The sequence below is a fragment of the Plectropomus leopardus genome, chromosome 13, assembly GCF_026936395.1.
Source record: "Plectropomus leopardus strain MGB_pleo_1.0 chromosome 13, ASM2693639v1, whole genome shotgun sequence".
NCBI lineage: Eukaryota > Metazoa > Chordata > Actinopteri > Perciformes > Serranidae > Plectropomus > Plectropomus leopardus.
Window position 1 is genome coordinate 7,478,791 of NC_142188.1, and position 19,707 is coordinate 7,498,497.

Here is a 19,707-nt window from a genome sequence, read left to right on the forward strand (position 1 = left end):
GCAAGGCTATAGTATGGCGAAAAAGTCAAAAAATGACCCGTCCAAAAAACAGCTGAATTCAACTGCAAAACACATTAAATAGCCTGCTGAGTCATACCATAGTATTTAATGTTGTAAAAACAGCCAAAAAAACCAAAATGTGGCACGTTGAAAAAAATGACCCAAGAAGCAAGGCTATAGTATGGCGAAAAAGTCAAAAAGTGACCCGTCCCAAAAACAGCTGAAAACAGCTGAAAAACACTTTAAATAGCGTAAATAGCATCCAAATAGTTCTATGCTATGGCGTGTCTCGGCAGGCCATTTTGGCGATTTTGAGCTGTTTTGGGACCTGTCATATTTTCACATTTTTTGCCATACTATAGTTGTCCAGTTTGGGTTTTTTGTTGGATTTGCTATGTTATGGTGTTTTTGCACTTCTATGCTATGGCCTGTCTTAGCACTGTATTTTAGGCGGTTTTCAGCTTTTTCCACAGTTTTTGCATTTGATCATATTTTGACATTTGCAACATTCTATGTGTCTTTACTGGTGATAATACGTTGGATGACTTTTCTTCCTTATCTTTTAATATTAATTTAGATGCTTCAGGTACATTTTCCTGAGTGACAGTAAAAACTCCAGAAGAAGATGAGAGACAAAGACATACTTTATTAATCCCAGAGTTAAACTATTTTTTCACTGTGTTGTAGTTTACATGTTTCATGCTCGAAGTTCATACTATTACATTTTTGGGTTACATTTTTGTTGACTATTACATTTTTGGATCGTTTTTGGCGACATACTGTATACCATATATATATATATACCATATATATTTTCAGCCATTTTTTCAACATGCTACATTATGGCATTTTTTACCTTTATGTATACTATGACGTGACTCTACAAGCTATAACTTGTTGTTTTCAGCCATTTTTTGACATGTCAAAATTTGAAGTTTTTCGGCATGCTCAGTTATGATGTTCTTGGCCTTTTTTTCGATATTGTATATTATGACGTGACTCTACAAGTTATAATATGTCGTTTTTTAGCCATTTATTTGACATGTCAAAATTTGAGGTTTTTCGACAAACTATACTATGGCGTTTTCGGCCATTTTTTTGACATGCTAAATTTTAGTGGATGTACTATACTGTAATGTTTTTGTGCCATTTTGGACAACATACTATAGTGTGAATATTTTGTGTAATTTTGGATGAACTACAATTCTATGGCTTTTTTGTGTTGTGTCTAAAGTCATACTATTCTATGGCTTTAATGGCAGTTTTGATGACATGCAATAGTATGACTTTTTTATGCAAATTTGGACGACATACTGTAGTATGACTATTGTATGACTGTTTGGACAACATACTATAGGATGAGTTTTTTGTGCCATTTTGGACGACATGCTATATTTTGACTTTTCATGCTACTTTGACAATAACCCAAACTATGACTTTTTTATGCACTTTTGGAAGACATGCTAAACTATAACTGTTTATCACTTTTTTTGGACAATGTACTAAACTGTGACTTTTTTGTGTTATTTTGGACGACATACTATTCTATGACTTTTTGTGGTATTTTGGTAGTCATATCAAAGTATGACTTTTTATACATTTTCAGACAGCGCACCATGACTTTTTTTCATGGTAATTTGGAAGGCGTATTCTGACTTTTTCATGCACTTTTTAATGTAACCTTAATTGAATAAAATTGCTTTTGTATTTTTAACATCTGTTTTGTATTTAAATGATTTCCCGCTGTTTTTCAGGGCCGATGGGTGGAATGGGCATGAACATGGGCATGGAAGGTCAGTGGCACTACATGTAGCCTCGCACCAGTCCGACCAATTGCAACACTACGGGGGATGTAAGTACGCACTGACTCACCCTAACTTACACTTTTTTATTTGATTTGAATTATTTAATATCATAGTAGACACGTCTACAATATTTTGAATTTCGGAGTAAGATATACATGCAGTACATTATCCATGTAAACAGGAGGTGTGGATCAGCTCTTTTGTTGAGATTCAGTGTTTGTAAATCGGAAATCTTTGACATGTTGTATCAGGGTACGGCAAAAAGATTATGAGTACATAAAAGTTATGGGAGTTCATATTAGCAGAAGTCATTGTTTTGTAAATAGTATCCAAACACCTATTTGGGCATACTTTTGAATTTTATCGTGTTTGAATAGTTGTGTTTTTTTTAATTAACATTTTATTGGAAACACGCACTTGTTCTTCCTCGGCTGTTAAACTCTCTCTAACTGTCCCACCCTCACTGTGGTGATAAGAGCCTAAGATCACAACCTTGTAATTCTTTGTGTGTGTGTGTGTGTGTAGCTGTTTAATGTTTTATATGACGGAGGAGAGGAAAGGGGAGGTTTTCAGTATAAAAAGAGGAGAAAGTGAGGAAGAAAGGCTGATGAGAGATTTAAAGAAGACAGTTTGAACATGTTTATGTGTATCTGTGCTCATATACATCATACAAATAGTTAATATTGATGATTAAAGATTTTTTGGATGTTGAAGTATGACGTTTTTTACTTATTAATAAATATTTGTGTAATGGTAAAAAAAAAAAAGATGAAACAAATTCTTGTGTGTTTGTGTGAATCAAACAGCAGGAGAAAGAAGGCGAATGGGGCGAAGAGGGAAGAGAGGATGGGAAAGAAAGAAGGCGGGGATAGGTCGGGACGTGGGGTGGGTGGTGAGAGGGGTTGGGGTAGGGGGCTAGGGGCGGGGGTGGTGGGGTGCAGGTAGGACGTTGTCATGGCAACAGACTGATTGGCAAAAATGTAAGCAGTCATCGCTGGTGCAAGGAGAGAGAGAGAAGTGAGCGCCCCTTAAGTGTCATAAATCTGCCGGGTTGCTGTTGATGCATGAGCCACATTAATACACACACTAACCAGCTAGAGGAGCACCCCGCCCTCCCGCCCTCCCTTCCCCTCACCCTCTCTCTCTCTCTCTCTGTCTTTTTAATGCTCGCTCTACCTCACTCTCTCTTTGTGGTTTTTCTCACTGTCAATTTTCCTCCTATCTCTTTCACACAAACACCTTTTTTCTTTTTCTCTTTAATTCTCTGCCTCTCTCTCTCCCTCTCTTTTGCTCACCTCCTCTCCCCCCCTCCTCCTCCTCCCTCCCTCCCTCTCGCCCCAGGGCCAAATAGACTCCCACATAATTCTGGATGTATACAGGCTTGGTGTTGTCACAGTGCACAGTGTGTATAAAGTGGCTACGGGTCCAATTGTTGTGAAACATCATTGTTTAGTATGTGTGTTTGTATGCTATATGTGTGTATACCTGTGTGTATACCACATGCAGACATTCATATGTGAAATACATGCATTTGCCCATGTGTGGGCGTGTGCACGTGTACAGACGCGCATGTCTGTATGACTGTGTATGTATGTGCATGTGTGTGTATGGTAATAGGATTACTCCTGGCACAGGGAGGGGACACAAACTAGTGCAAAATGGAGGAGGTAGCCAGCAGGGTATGGAGCTTAGCTGGGCCTAATTGACTAGATCCAAATTAAATATGCCATCACCAGAGGTGTGACCAATGGATTTGACTTATTCAGTTTACAAAAATAGAGACCATTAACCCTCCACAGAATGTGCGTGCGTGCACGTGCGTGCGACGATGAAAATATTCCGCCCTTGTTTCTGTCACAAATGTCCACGACCAAAGCAAAGACAGAAAATCTCACATCGAATGGCATCTTTCAGGTTTGAAATGCAGGGAGACATGGTAATAGAAAAGGCTGTGCTTTCAGAATGAGACGTGTGTGTGTGTGTGTGTGTGTGTGTGTGTGTTTGTGTCTGTGTTTATGTGTGTGAGTGTGTAAACATGAGGGCTGGTTCGCCGTGTCCAAGCTGCCTCTTTCCAGCAGCTGCTAGCCTTCCCAGCAGACCTTGCTTTAAACAGCCTCAATTTGCCTGCTGAATCTCGTAATTGGGCCACCAGAGGAATCCTCTGCGAGACGGGCGAAGCACAGAGAGGACGAGGAGACAGCGGAAGAAAAAAGAGAGAGACAGAAAGAGGGAGGGGCGGATGAAGAGATGGCGAGCGAGAGAAGCATAAACGACAAGAGGGAGGGGTAGAGGGAGGAAAAGGAGGGAGGAAGGAAAGAGGAGGAGGGAGGAAAGAAGATAGAAGCTGAGAGCGATGGTGACAGAAATATGTCTGCTCCTCCTCACTTCTTTACAGCTTCATTAGCTGCCATGCTAGCTGCTAGCTCGCCTCCGTCAAATATTGCTACTTTTCTTTCTAGGTCAATTAAATGTAAGTGATGTCTTATATTCTTTCATGACCAATTAAATTAATAGGTTATTACGGGAGGGGGGTGGCGGCGGTTATCTTATTTGATTACGCGAGCACAGGTTCATTATATTTTATAAGCAGTTTTCATTAGCGGAGTTGAGGTTTCGTTACCGCGGGGCTAAATTGAGCGGTTATTGTGCTGGGGAGTGCTGAGCCTTGATACAGAAGGTGTGTCTCGCAGTCACACTGAAACATTAGTTAAAACTAAAGCCAATTAGTCCTGCTTAGTGAGGAGCGTTATGCTTTCCACCCAATGATGATTACAGAGCTTATATCCTCTTGCGAAACAATACACCTGTCAGCCGAGATGAAGCCCAGCAAGTGAAGCAGAAGCGAGCCGAGCCTTTGATAACGACGAGAATGACTCTCCGATGACCCTTACCCCCGTTTCCCTTCTTCCTCTCCCCTGCTTTCCCTTTTCCACGAAATTAGCCGGGGGTGGCCCCCGAAAACTGTAATTTTCAGTTTCGGGACAATAGTTATCACAGGGTGGAAGAATTAATTATGGCGCAGAGCGTATGGAATTTTTTCTGGCCCTCCCCGCTCTCAGCTTTTCCCAAAATGTCGGGCAGAACGCTTGAGTGAGCGCTGCCTGTAACCCCTTTGCTGCCAGTCTCGGCTGGAGACCCTTTGTCCCAGGATTCATTGCTCCAATCATTAAGCACAAATTTGTTAACCTTCTGCGGAGGGGTCAAGATCCCTCCCTTCAAGCCCCCCGCCCTCAACTTCTCTTTCTGCTGGCTGAACTTTTACTATTAACGAACATTGGGAAAAAACAGGTCCCGATGGGGATTTAGTGCCCCCTCGTATTGTCCATGTGAATGTGTGTCCCTGTTGATTTGGCCCCTCTGAAATCCCCCTCGGAGTCTAAGAAAGGAGGCAGAAAGCTCAATGTATTGATTGGCTTATTAAGTGAAAAACCGTATTAGCGATGTGTGCTCTTTCAAGCACGCATTGTGTTTATTAGAACCCTGATTTGATTTAAATACTACAGCATGTCGTCCAAAATAGCACTGAAAAGTTATTTTATAGCATGTCGTCCAAAAAAGATCCATTTCTTTTGTTTAGTTGTAAATAGTCTTTGTTATGGTGTTTCGTGACTGTGGATTTGCTGCTGAAGTGTTTCTGTTACACTTTTACTGCAGAAAACATACAATATTCAGAAAGTTGCAAAAGAGAAATCAAATTGTATGAAAATGTAACGGATGATTGATTTAAGCATAAACATGGTCTGCAGTGCTTTAAAGGAACACATCACCCACAAAATGAACATTTATCCATCAGTTACTCGCCACAGGTTACCTTGAATTCATGAAGAAAACTTTTTTTGTTGCACACCTCCACTGTGAACAGAGAATCTAAAAAAAAGGTGAATATTCTTCATGATTTGAAGTGATCAGGGTCCGCATTCAACAACAACACGTGAAAACATCCGTACAAACTCACACAACTCGTGCCGGCCCTGTCTCCTAGAAATTATGTTTATATGCAAGTAAACGGAAAACACATTTGAGAGGAAACTAAACCCAGAGTAAGTTATGTTTTCTGTAAACAAGAGGAAATGTTGCTAATTAATGTATCACAAAATGTTAATACCGAACGTCTAAGTACAATGTACACTAAATGCATTTCAGGTGTTCTCTGCAAAAATAGTTACTCTTGCAATACTGTATCCAGTCGTAGTGACTAGAGCATTATTCTTCTTTTGTACCTTTATTACCATTTAACCAAAATCTCAATCTTTTCCTAACATTAGACAAAGTACTTTTAAACTAAAACAGGAGTCTGACACCAGAACTTCAGTTTCCTGTCCAAAGTCCTGAACTTTGCAAGTCTGGCATCCTCCCAAACCACATTCTTTCAAAGCCTGTGCAGTACATGAATATGATGTGTTTGAGAGAAACGTCTCTGAGCTTAATCCAAGCAGCAATACGTTGCCACGACAGTGTAATTTATAGAGCATTTTTTTTCGTAACATGCAAATGTTTCTAGAAGACAGAGTTGCTTGAGCATTATAATTCAAGTCTCACTTATGCAGTCGTATGCTCAGTGCTTCTCAGACGCATGCGTTTTGCTCGAACGTTACAATATAAAACACTTCCGCCTAACAGTAGTGCGCTCTTAGTGTTTTGCAAAAATGCATGTGTTTGAGAAGCACTGAGCACACGACTGCATAAATAAGACTTGAATTATTCTGCAGGAGTTATGCAAGAGTTTGTAAACAGACATTTTGGACTCTGTTCACTGTGGAGGCATGCAAGAAAAAAAAACAAAGTTTTCTTTAGAAATTCAAGGTAACAAGTGATGAGTAATTGAAATACAAATGGTCATTGTGTGAGTGAAGTATCCTTTAAAGCTAGCATCCCTAACAGCTCAACTTATGTCTCACAATAGAAAGGTCACAGGTGTGATGCCATTAAGCCCAGAAAGATACGTAACCCTCACCTCCCACTCATAGAGAGGAAGCTAATTGAAGTTAGCACAGCTCACTTAATAGCTGCTCCTATTGTCCTGGTGAAAACTGACTGATGAGGGAAATAACAAACGAGGGCCCTCACGTTCTGTCCTCTGTTGTCCTCCCGCTGCACCTCATTGTCCTTTCCCCGCCTGCCTTTGTGTCGTCTGTAGTGGCCCTCTTGTGTGCGTGGCAAACGTGCGGACGGGCGCTCTCAGGTGACGAGCGGCCGCGAGCGTCACCTCTCCTCTTTGGTTTTGACAACAATGGCGGTGGCTCCTGAGCGGTGACTTTCCGGGAGCAGAGACGGATGGCAGCTTTTGTTGGCTGTAAAGAGAGGAATGTAGAGAGAGAAGAGGGTGAAGATGGATTTCTTTACTTCATTTTTCTTGGTTTGAGGTGGTTTGAGGGCATGAGGCAGGCTGAGTCAGATTAAGGGCTTTCGGTCGATATGATACATGACTTCTAGATTTTGTGATTAAAGTTTTGTTCATCAATACACTTTAAAACAACATTTTGTATCTCACGTTAATACTAAAGTAGTTTTAATTATGCAATCAAATGCTGATTGTGATCAATCAAAGGGTAATTTGACGTTCCCTTGTAGTCCAGTTAAACAGATTATCCAGGAAATGTTAAGCACAGGGCCTCGCTATCACTTCAAGTCGATCATGTGTGTTTGGTGTCTAAGTCCTCTCCTACTGTTAAAGTAGCATTACTGAGGGTGTAGGATTAACTCACTAAACCCTCCAATGCTCTCTCTCCCTCTCATACATCCACACAGTCTTAGTGAAGGGCAGACTCGGGTCTGTATTCTGACCCAGATTAGCACGTTGTTGGGGTTGCAGCAGATGCCACATACTCTGCTGCAGTATAGCAGGGTCTCACAGCCGCTGCCACGATGCTCACGTGCTATCGGCCCGAAAGTGTAACACGAGAGTCTGCTTTCTGAACTCTGCTGTGATCTATTGTCGTGTTAAATGAATGATTAATGACATCTAACTCATTCAACAGTTTTCTTTTGTGGTTAAATGTTTTCTGTCCCAGTGGTGGAGACAACATGCTGACTTGCAAAGAGCTTTTAACAACTGCAATACCTAATACGTACACTGGAGTTATGACTTTGTTCAGGCTTAGACATCCAAATGTACACATCGCTGCTGCCAGGTGATGACTTTTAATAACTTTTTAATGACATACTATATGAACTGTGACTTTTTAAAATGCTATTTGGAAGAACGTACTATGACTTTTTATGCTATTTTAGACGACATACTAAAGTATGACTTTTTTGCTGTTTTGGATGACTTACCATAGTATTATTTTTGTGCAATTTTGAACAACACACTATACTATGACTTTTTTGTGCTATTTTGGACGACATACGTCACTATGACTTTTTTATGATGTTTTTTAATGCTATTTTTCATGACATGCTACAGTATGACTTTTCTGTGCTATTTTGGACCACAAGCTGACTTTTTTCTGGAATACTGTACAATGACTTTTTCTTCAACACTATTTGTTATGAATGCATTGTACAGTCAGCAACTAGCCGATAGTGTACAAAGCTCGGTTAGAGATGCGTGAACAAAATAAAAGCCCACTTTTCTGGTTTACAAATGAAACACACCTACTTTTTAACATTATGAAAGACTTGGATATCAACAGGATTTTGGCCACGTGCAAATATCATAGCATTAAGATGTCATCAGGCTGTTTTATGTTATTCGGAGTATGCATAGCTGCATTTTGATCGAAATATAAGTGGAATATACATTAGCCATTATGAAAGACTTGGATATCAACAGGTTTATGAATATGTGCAAATATCACAACACTGACCTTTTCAAGAAGGTGGCTGACGGGATGAAAGAGGAAGGCTTTGTTCACACGGTCCAGCAAGTCCACCACCAGTTGAAACATCTATAGAGAACAAAGATAAACAACCTGTTAGGGCACGTTAATCCCAGTATGCACACCATGGAAATATTAGTGGAATATTGCTTTTCAGTAGCCAAGTAAAAAGTTTAGCAACCATCTTGTCTTTTTTGCATAAAGGACAAAAAGTCTAATATTTTATATATGTAAACATGGTCAGTGATACTGAGTAGAAACTGTACAATGAACTCTCTCTAATCAGCCACTGCAGACTCCAGTTTGTTCGCCAAATGTTAACTCTCAAATGCAAAAGCGATCACTGGTTAACCAGTTTGATCTCCTCTTTCCTCAGAACTGCAGGGCAAACCAGGGGATCACCTGTCTCACAGAGGCCACCGGAGCATGGGAACAGGACTCCCTGACAACAACAACCGACAACAGTAACCAACAGCAACCCCGATGTCCACCTCCAAGACCCAACAACATTTTATTCGGCTTATATCTTCAACATGGAAACCTTCCATGACTGCCTACAATCCGTCTCTATGTATCCAGCGACTGCGATGCACAGAAGATCAAACTATGTCCAACCCTGATGAACCCCGTCCCGACAGACCCCTGCTTCCTCTCTGATGGGCACTAGACTTCGCCCCCTTGCCACTGCCCACTAGGTTCACACGGATTCCTCCATTACAAGTGTTTGCGATTGCGAGCGTAGACGACACACAAGAGACACGCTGTGTCCTTTGCCTGTACCTTCGGCGAATGCAGCACCTGGTGATATATTCTAGACTCTTTGGCAAACAAAAGAGACTTCCTGTGAAGAGCACTCCACTCTTTGGGACGATGGAATTGGACTAAGGAGAAGCCAATGTCTGTATCTGACAGGACACTAACAAAGCAAAAGAGGTGCCCTTTAAAAAATATAGTGGATTGAAACATGGAAGGAGGGAAAACAAGAGAAAAAGAAATTAAAAGTATAACTATATCAACCCCTAGTTTGGGAAGCAAGTGGAGAAAGAAAATATACTGTATACTGATGTAAAATTACGCTGGACTCTCACAAGAACTGGGAATTTAAGTATTGTAAATGCTATTGTATTGTTCTGCATATTATGTTGTTTCTAATAGATTTTTTAAAAAAAGGATGTGAACTTTTTTCTCTTTTTTTCTGATTTCTTTCCACACTATGTGTGTGCCGTCTCTCCATCAAATTTGACCTCCTGCCCCCTCCCTCCATTGAATCATGATGCATTTTTAAAAGAAAAAAAAAGGTGAATAAACGGACGATTCGAGCAGTTTGTCATTTCTCGCAGGCCTTTATTTAGATGATAAGAGTGCGATTCAGATCTCCTTTTTTTTTTTTTTTTTTACTACAGTATGCACAGCACATCCACATACATGCAGGGTGCAACTAACTTGTATTACTTTTGCTGTGTCTAAACCTTGTAAACTCAAATTTTGGTGATTTTTTTTACGTTTTCATATCAGTTGATAATGTGTTCCTCTACTGGTGGAAAGTTTTATTGGTATTGAAAATTCTCAGACCATTTGGGGTCATAAAACTCTCTTAAAACTCACTGGATTAACTCCAAACACGACATCAAGCTAATAAACACAGTTTCTGACAAGCTAACATTTGGGGATTTACAAGATTTTTAATCCCATTTCCAATTCTTCATTTTATCCATTTTAAATTCTGTTGGCATGAGGACACACACATAATGTTGGTGTCAGCGTGGCTAACATTATGACAGGCTAACAAACATGATACAGAGCCTCCGCTAATTCTCACAAACAATCTAAAAAAAAGTCACTGCGGGTGGGAAACTACAAGTGTGTGCCCCACAAACAAGTTGTTTCCTGTTTTTCTCCATGTGTGTGTCTGTGATTGAGGGCCTCTCAGCGTCTATTCCAGTGTCCTATTGATGTGTTTTATGTCACAAGGCCGTGCACTCGCACGACCGATGGATTCTCTTCCCCCCCAGTTGTTTGATGCGGCCTGATAACAGGGAGAGGCAGAGGCTATGGGAAAACACCATTTATACCACCGTCGATTCATTTTGATTTAACCCGATGATGTAATGCTGATCAGCAGACAGGAGAGAATGTAAAAGTCACTGTGTGTGTGTGTGTGTGTGTGTGTGTGTGGCAGTATGTATGTGCGGACGGACGTGTGTGTGCATATGTGCTAGTGTGGGTTATCAATGCATCCATTATCCATTGCTTCAAACATGTATTACGCACATCTTTAAGATTCCTTTGAAGACAAGTCATGTTTCTTATGCTTTTACTTTGAAGGGTATATATGTACATCTGTGTTGTAAATAAATACTTTTTGTTCAAATAACAGAACTCATAATTAGTCTCACATTATCTTCCCTACCTGAAATATAATTTCAACAAAAACCTTAAAAGCAACACAAACACGCTTTCATGTGGACAAATGTCCACTGAAAGAAAGCAGAGGTCCTTTTATAATTAAAGAAACATGCACTTAAGTCAACCTTCCTCCCATTGCTATGGATAATGTGCAGCTAATGCATGCGTTCTGCTGTAATTTTCTCACACATGGAGAGAGGGGAGGCGAGGAAAGAGGGTCTCGGCGAGAAAGCGAATTATCCTTCGTTTAGCATTAAAATTCATTTAGGTAAAATTGCTACAAACATGTAAATGGGAAGATTAGTTCTCCCTCACGCCTTGTTGCCCGCAGTCAAAGGGCTCCGCTTGAAGCCCCGCGCTCTGCAGCCGACGCTGTCTCCGGGATACACCGCACTTCAGGAGGCAGAGGCTGAGCCGACTGACGAGACGAGGGCAGAGGAGCCGAGCGAGTTTTGTCTAATTGATACATTTCGGAGCGCAGCACTGAATCCCAAACTCCTGTTTTTTTTTTCGAACAAGAGAGAGTCTGTTTTATCCATAACAATATGCGCGTGTAAATCAATACTCTCCCATTCTCCCTTTCTATCTCTCCTCCGCGCAACTATTGTGTTTTTACTGCCTTTGCTGAAGTGAATGCTATTTACACTAAAGAAGAAGAGGGAAAAAAGACACGCTCTTAAAAAACCCAGGCGACGTTTTAATTGCTTCGCCTCTCCACCATGGCTGGAAAATCCGAGGCTGTGAAATGTGAATTCCTGAGCCTGTGGCCGCTGGGAGCTGTGGAGACAGAGCAGAAAGCCCATGCTTGACTGCCCTCTTTAGGGAGGCCTGGTAACTGTCCGGGGCACAGACGTTTGGAGATGGCGCACAAGCACCAGCTCTCCTTTTACGCACGGACGTAAACGGCACAAAAAAAAAAAAAAAATTAAAAAAAACGTGTGGAAGTTTGATAAAAGTGGAAACACTCAGATGAGATACAAAGAAAATATGACTGTAACAAGAGTGCACTGCAAAAAAAAAAAAAAGAAGAAGAAGAAGACTATAGGCTAAAAGAAAACATTTTACATATGTTTTAGTTTTTATATTTAATATAAATAAACAGGGTTTTTTGTTTTGTTTTGTTTTGTTTTGTTTTTTTTGAAAATGTGTCAGTCGGGTGCAATAATTGATGGCATTTTCATTTCAGGAATTTTGTTTATACAGGTGCCATTTTCTTAAAATAAGACAAATAACTTCTGTCCACTAGAATAGAAAATACGTATTTGAGTTATTTTTATAAAGGTTTTTTTCTGATAACTTGATTTTATTTATCAGAGACATTTTAAACTTTTTTTCCAAATAACATTTTAACATCAAAGCCCTGGTTAAATTATAATAATTTATTATACTTGTATTATTATATGAAGACATACTTTTATTGTGAGCACTGGCGCAGCTTATCTCTATTTTATGATGTAAAAACCTACACGTGATTTTGTTTTTCCATTATGGGGGTCATTTCTGTCACAGATGACCTATATTTCCGCTGAGATGCAAATTGGAGTTGCCTTTTGACTTTTTGTATCTTCTGGAGTTTTAAATATTTTTTTACGCACACAACTTCATGTAGTTTGACTTTTGCTAATTTCAAAAGCTGAGAGTCAAAAACGCAACTTGAAGTTAATGATGGCCTACCCACCCCTCTCTGTCTATCTTCCACACAGTGACCGCGGAGTGAACTGTCAGAGTAATGAATGGAGCAGAAATGTGCTCCAGTGCAGTGGAGGTGCCCGGACAGGCCTGTCTTCCTCCCACAACAACGCAGATATTTATGCGCCTTTATGGTTGAAACGGGGAACTTGGACAAGTAAGCGTGTGCCTCATGTTCTCTGTTACACTGCAAGCCATGACAAAGCTCCGCGGCGATAATGTGTGCAGGCTGATTCATTTAAATCACTGGTTAGTCACCGGTGGCTGAACGCCGAGGCCTGTTTGTTCCTCTTAATGTGTTTTGAGTGGAAACCTGTTTTATTTTTAAATTATCTTATTTAATGCTAACTTTGAAACGCATGCATATTTTTTTTCGTTTTTAAATTTTTCAAGCTGCTAATTTTTTAAAATATATGTTTTATGTGTTTTCACAATAGCTGCAAACACCGGATATTTTAGTAACGACTATTTTTGCACGACTAAAACATTCCGAGCTCAAACTGCAGCGCTATATACATGTATATTTTTATTCTATTTAATTTTTCTCCAAAGTGTCAGTTTTTAAATGTTCGTCATAAAATGTGCAGGTTATGATGCTAACCGGCCTCTTCAGGCTTCAAAAAGGCCGCTTCATAACCACAAAAGTACAAAAAAAGAGAAAAAGAAATAGTCCAAGATTTGACACAAGCGCGCAACAAAACAATCCTCAACCAGTCAATTTCCAACAGCTTCCAAAGCGAAAATCATTACAAAGGAAATCCACATATGTCCGACATGACATGCCAATATCTGAGTTATGAAATCAATATAGACACAAATTAAACAGTAGCCCTCTAACTTCCCAAACCTCCCAAAAACCTTCAAAAGGTCGCGCGGCAGCTGGTTTGGAAACAAAAGGAGGAGGAAATAAAGGAGAGAAAAACAAAAATCTGTTGGTGGGGAGAAAAAGAGAAAGAGAGAGAAAGAGGACTGTTGAGCGGGGGCCATTTTGGATGTCATCTGTCTCCTTGGCGACGGGGCCCCGGCCCTCAAAAGCCCCTTGGGCGCACGGATTGTTTGAGAGGAGCCCGCTATTTTCTGCAGCATCATTTATCACTGTCACCACATAATGATTCCCCTCGCAGCTCCTTATTGATGTTTGTAATTGCATTATCTCATAAGGGGGGATGATCAATGGAGCCGAGAGGAGCATCGAGGGGTCAGGAGATGCCGGATTGCTGTTTGTCCATTTAATGCAACCAGGCTCTCATTATCTGCAGCCTCTCTGCGTTCAGGCTAAGTAACGTTTGGTCTGCTCTCCTCTGAGGTTTTGCAGAGAAGAGAGGAAGAAGAAGAGGAGGAGGGGAACTGCTGGTTTCATTTGTTTAACCCCAAGCCACTGCAGATAAAAAATTAGAAATGCAAAGGAGAGAGGAGAGTGAAAGTAACGTGATTAAGTGTTATGTTATTAGTTCCATTAAGTCTGAAAAACGAGATTCTGAATTAAAGCGCACAGCTTTAGGCTCTTGGGCATCCGTCTTGCAGTGGTCGTATAACTTGTGATGATTAAACATATCTATAACAATGTGCCCTCGTGGTTTAAGCGTTCAAATTGACCTTATGCATATAGAGAGGGAGAAACAACAGGGGGATGCGGCTGGGAAATATTTCTTAACTTTATGGTTTGGGTCTTTTTTTTTTTTTTGGAGTTTTGGATTCTAAAATTCTGAGATATGAAGCATCAGGGCCACACGATGCTGTTTGCAGAGGCTCGTGTTGGGGGGGGGATGAAGTCATGAGATCCAGTTTCAGAGCCGGACTGGCTGAGGCCCCCGCGTCAAACTGAATGCGATACTCTCCCTTTCCAAACAACCATAAGGAATACCGACGTAATTACTGTGACGTGAGTAACTTCATGTGCCCCCCACCTTCTTTCTCTCTCTCTCTCTCTCACACACACACACACACACACACACACACACACACACACACACACACACCCCAAACATTTCTCCTATCACAAGGATTTCTCTGTCATACTCAATAAAAAGGACACATGACGGCGTGTTTTGGGATGAACGGAAAATTGAATTATAGAATATCAAAAAGTAATCCTTGAAATAAACTCTGCTTGACCCAAAGATATTTTTTATTTGAGCCGACACACCAAAATTGAGAGATTTTAGCCCGAAAACGAACTTTATGCTCAGAAAGAAATGGTGCATTAAGGAAAAGTAAAACAAATATTTTTTTCCCGTTAAAATAAAAGGTAACTCTTAAGTGGTTCTTTTTCTCCTGCTTTTGCAAAAAAAAAAAAAAAAAAAGTATCTGAAGAAAAAAACATTAGAGATTTAAAGCTCCATTTGCACTTTTAAAACATTTAAAAAGTTTAATAACAGCTCTAAAATGTTCTATGATGCTGAAAAAGCATCTCCTGGCGCCTTCTTATTTAGTTTCTGTGGGAGAGGGGGCTGCTGCGTGACGCTCTGCAATCTTGCAGTGAACGCGCTGCGCGTCATGGCGCACAAGGGGGGCCTGTCAGCAGGTATGAGTGCGGATATGAGGGCCAGGGATTGGAGACATGCGTACTAGTGCGTGCCAGACGCAGGCAGTGACCGAGAGCCTGGCTCAGAGAGACACAGGCGGGTAACAGGTAAACACCTCCAGGTTTGTGGAGAAATTACGCACGGCGCAGTCAGAGCGGGGGATCTCGAGCTCGGTGATGTTTTGTGGGCGCGCGGTGAGTTTCTCCACTCTCCAGCTTATGACCAGAGACATCCGGTGCTTGGGATAACATGTTTTTGGCCTCGGTGTTTTCCCTGGTAGCTGCTCCTGCTGCGGGGAGGGAGCCGCCGCTGGCAGCGCACCTTTTCCAGAGGAGGGAAGCAAACCGCGGCTGGTTCATAAGCAGAGATGTTTCTGTCAGCACCTTCCTGAATATCCGCCTCTCTCTCTCTCTGCCTCTCTGGAAGGTCACCTTGGCAGCGCCAGGCAGGGCAGGAGGGCCAGAGGAGCAGAGGGGGGATGTCGGCTCCTCAGCTCACCTGGTGAGGTCGGATCCAATAATAGCGACCTCCCCCTCCTCACGCACCACAGCCTGTAACCCCCCTTCTTACTCGCCCTCCACCTTCTAGTGGATATGATAATAAAGACAGTTTTAGCGCAGAGTTGAATAATCTCTTCCACACATCGCCTATGTAGTGTTTACAATCACCACTTTCCCTCTCCAATACTTTACAATTTCTCCTAAAGTTCTGATGCCCTGACAACAGTGACTCAGCTGCTCTGAGGTGGCGTTTAGAGTCCCAAAACATGAGCACTGAATACAATAATAACCTTTATCCTCACTGCAGGGATATGATACTGGTAACAGTAGAATGGCCCCATTGTTTGCGCGTAAAAGGGACCTCATCAACACCAAAATACGAAAAAAAAAAATCTACATTTCCTTATAATTATTTAAGATGATTAGAAAATTACTCTATGGGTTGCTTCACAGTAAAAATATTTTTAAGCAGTATTTTATCATTATTGTTATAATTATTAAAATGAGTTATTAACATAATTATTAATATTGTGTTACTTAATCCTGCATGCTTTATGCAACAACTCCAAAAAAACAAAAACAAAAAACAAACAATTAAATAAAGAATCATGCATTGGAGATTTCAACCTGCGCGCTCGCATCTTGACGCAGAGCCGCCCTCATCAATTAGCTCGTGCATAACTGCACGGGTGAGTTCTAAATCGGCTGTCTCGCGGCCCTGACTCAAAAGTGCCGCCTTCACTCGGTGCACAGTCGCGCCATTGAGCGGCTGCAGGGTCTGACTGCTTGGCCTCCGAAAGTAAACAGAGAGGAAGCAAGTCGAGACAGGAGGACAGAGAGGCTGAATTCCAGCCACGGCACAATACTGATAAAGTACTGGCCCCGAGCCACGTCTTTCATTAGTTTATTTATATACTGAGGCTACTTCATCATACAATCCAATCTGTGCTGCAATCTCAAAATGTGTTTTGGGTGTTGGTGTTTTTTAGAAACTGCTGGGTTGTGGGGCGGGGGTGTCAAATAGTGAGCATTATTATTTGAGAGTTGAAGTTATAGCTGCTTGAAAATACAATATGATGTAATTAAGTAGATATGCCACTAAAAGCAATACTTAAGTACATAATATCATAACATAAGATAAAACAGATGAATAAGAGATTTAAAAGAGTGATTTCTGAATTGTGTCAAAGCTGGGAAAGATGTCACAATCCTAAAAGTTGAGTTTTTCATTAAAATAATATATTATCATTACATTGGGGCTATATTTTTATGCACTGGATCACATTTGAGTGTGGGGTTTAGTTTAAACGAAGCTGGAAATGGAAACAGTTTGTGGAAGATCTCTCCTACACACTCTGGCTGCAGTAATTGAGGAGAAGCGAGGCTGTGAATGTGCTACCATCTCGCATATTCATCAGCCTCACATCAGTGACGGGTAAAGAAAAATGTCAGCTCCTCGCGCTCTCACCCTGTCAGTCGGTTTCCACCCTCCGACTGTGACAATGTGCGTCTTCATCGCTGCTGTTTTGTTTCCGTTTCTCTACGCCTGCTAGAAACACAGCTTCAAATCTGTGTGTGCGTGTGTGTGTGTGTGCAGGGCCAACCACTGTAACAATGAAAGCAGCTTTGACCTTGTCATTTAAGCGTAACCTCAGTTCAGATTTAATTTGTGGAGGTGGACAGAGTAATGGGACTAACCAGTATATTCAGTGAAAAACATGCAGTGTTCTGCAGCAGGCTATTTTCTGCATGTCTATCCCTCGTGATTCAACTTTCTTTACACTTTTCTCTAATTAAGTAAAAGTTTGATTACTGTGAGAGTTTCAGTTCGTTCAGACTCTGAGAAGAGTTTCCTCTCTCTATAGTTGTTCTTATTCTGTCAGTGTCCCTCAACCACTTTTTCTTTGTATCGTTTTCATGTAATTGTTGATTTGGCTGTGATTAACCTCTGTCCTCTCCCATTTAAACCCTGTTTTTCCAGTTCTGTCTGCATGTTGATCTTTGTGGATTTGAGGGATTTGCCTCGTTGCTGCAGCTGTGCCATTTTCCTTAACTCTTCAGCATAACGCAGATGTTGTTTTTGGTATCAGATGTGTTGTTTATTGCTGTGTTTGCATTCAGTTTTTCTTTTTTTAAAGGGACCTTTGGTCATAAATCTTCCTGATGGTCATTAGTGGTGCTACAGTCTAAAGCGCTATGATAAATTCTCCTCTACATTCATATCATTTCTCTCTAATTGCGCCCAAAGTCATGCTTTCAAAAAATAATTGTGGACTTCAGTTTTTACAGAGTAAAGATAGTCATTTTTAAGTGCACATTACATGCCAGCAATCTACGTTTCTTAAAGCACTTATGTAGAATCAGTACACACCAATATCATTAAAATTATTGAAAAATGAAGCAATGCTGCTGACAGTTGACGCAGGTTATTTGTTGCATTTAACATGTCACTCTTCAGCGTCTGAGGGTGGATTCGAGGAGCAAGTGTCTTTTTATGCTTCCTTGACAAGTTTCCAAAGTTAAAAATATTCAAAAACTATATGTAGGGCTTTATTTAACATAATTTATTCCATAGTACGACAGGATGTGGATGAGCGGATTCCCAGATTGGCGAGACGGTGGCCACGTTGCATTTCAGCCTCACAAGTCACAAGCCACTTGTCACATTAATGCAGATGCATATATTTAATCTAATATTTACATAATATTACTGGTGTGAATGCAACCTTATTATAATAATGATTGCTGTTTATTTAAAACACATGGAAGTACAACATTAGGAGTTTTACACCTGAGATATAGTTTGAGGCTTGTTAGATGTGTATTCTACCAAAAATACAGCACAAAATGTGCTGCATGAGTCACAGGGCAAGTACTTATCCTTTCCCGTCTTTACCAACATTATAAATATGTTTCTCATATAGAAAGTGAATCAATGTGACATCTGCAGAGTTGTATGATAAGCACACTCACTCACTCACAGAGGAACGACATGTTTAACTTTTCTCCACGCCAATATTTCCCCGTCTTTTCTCTAAACCCGGGGATCTCATCGCACAATTTACTAAGCAAATCTCGTGCAGGGCGGAGAGAGAAGAGGCGGGGGGATCTGAATGTGCGTGTCCCTGCAGGCCAACACTGTGCAGTGTTATGCTCGGCGCTGCACAATTTATGGACCATGGACAGTTTATAAGAAGCAATGTAGTCTATCACAGAGGCAGGCGAATTGAGGACAGGGGGGGAACGTTTCCATGCAGGAAGCTGTGTTTTGGAATAATATATGCCGTGATAAAGATGTTTCCCCTGTGACGTAAAACAGCAGGGAGCACCAACGGCCACTTACTATTCCAACCAAATATGAAGGAGAGTCTTTGAGCTGCCATACTTTTTTTCTCTTTGAGGCGCGTGTTGAGATGTTGAGACAGTGGTGCTTGTGGCTGATTTTCTCTCAATTCAGCTTTTAAATGCAATGTTTGGTAGTACTTGAGTCAGGACATAAAGAGTAATTACTAAAAAGAGAGAGACATCTAAAGAATATTTATCATACTAAAAAAAAAACCCCAAAAAAAACAGTTTTGCTGCCTGCCACTATTAAATACCACTGCGATCATGTCTGCTACAAGTTTTACTTGCATTGTAATGCAATATTTACTACAATTTAATATAACTGCAACTACCCAAGCAGCAACCTCTGAGGCTAAAAAATGAAGCCAAATGCGGAAGTGACAAAAACTGCAGTTCCTTTAACAACCACGTGGGGCTGGCTCCAAAACAGAGTCAGTCCCCATAGACCGCCTGTGCTAAAATGCCAAACTTTATAGCAAAAATAAACATATTTACAACCTGGTACAAAAAACCCCAAAAACGGTTTCGGTCTCTGTGGCTAAATTTAACATTTATGACATCTGTACGGGGGGGATTTTTTGGTGACCAGGTGGCCCAGGTGATTTTACTAAGGGCC

At 40.9% G+C, this 19,707-nt stretch overlaps 1 protein-coding gene and 1 long non-coding RNA gene across 2 annotated transcripts in view; one reads left to right on the forward strand and one right to left on the reverse strand.

Moving 5' to 3' along the window:
• The window catches only part of meis1b (Meis homeobox 1 b), a 120,565-nt gene extending 109,560 nt beyond the window's left edge, over nt 1-11,005 (forward strand). Inside the window, exons 12-13 of the mRNA XM_088086389.1 lie at nt 1,755-1,852; nt 9,003-11,005. Of these exons, the coding sequence (XP_087942515.1) occupies nt 1,755-1,813 (59 nt within the window). The 3' untranslated portion in view covers nt 1,814-1,852; nt 9,003-11,005. The remainder of the gene's footprint in view (nt 1-1,754; nt 1,853-9,002) is intronic.
• LOC148187657 (uncharacterized) overlaps nt 6,816-19,707 on the reverse strand; it is a 65,838-nt gene continuing 52,946 nt past the window's right edge. Inside the window, exons 4-5 of the long non-coding RNA XR_015778389.1 lie at nt 8,615-8,695; nt 6,816-7,096 (exon numbers count right to left, since the gene is read on the reverse strand). This is a non-coding gene — a long non-coding RNA (uncharacterized LOC148187657). The remainder of the gene's footprint in view (nt 7,097-8,614; nt 8,696-19,707) is intronic.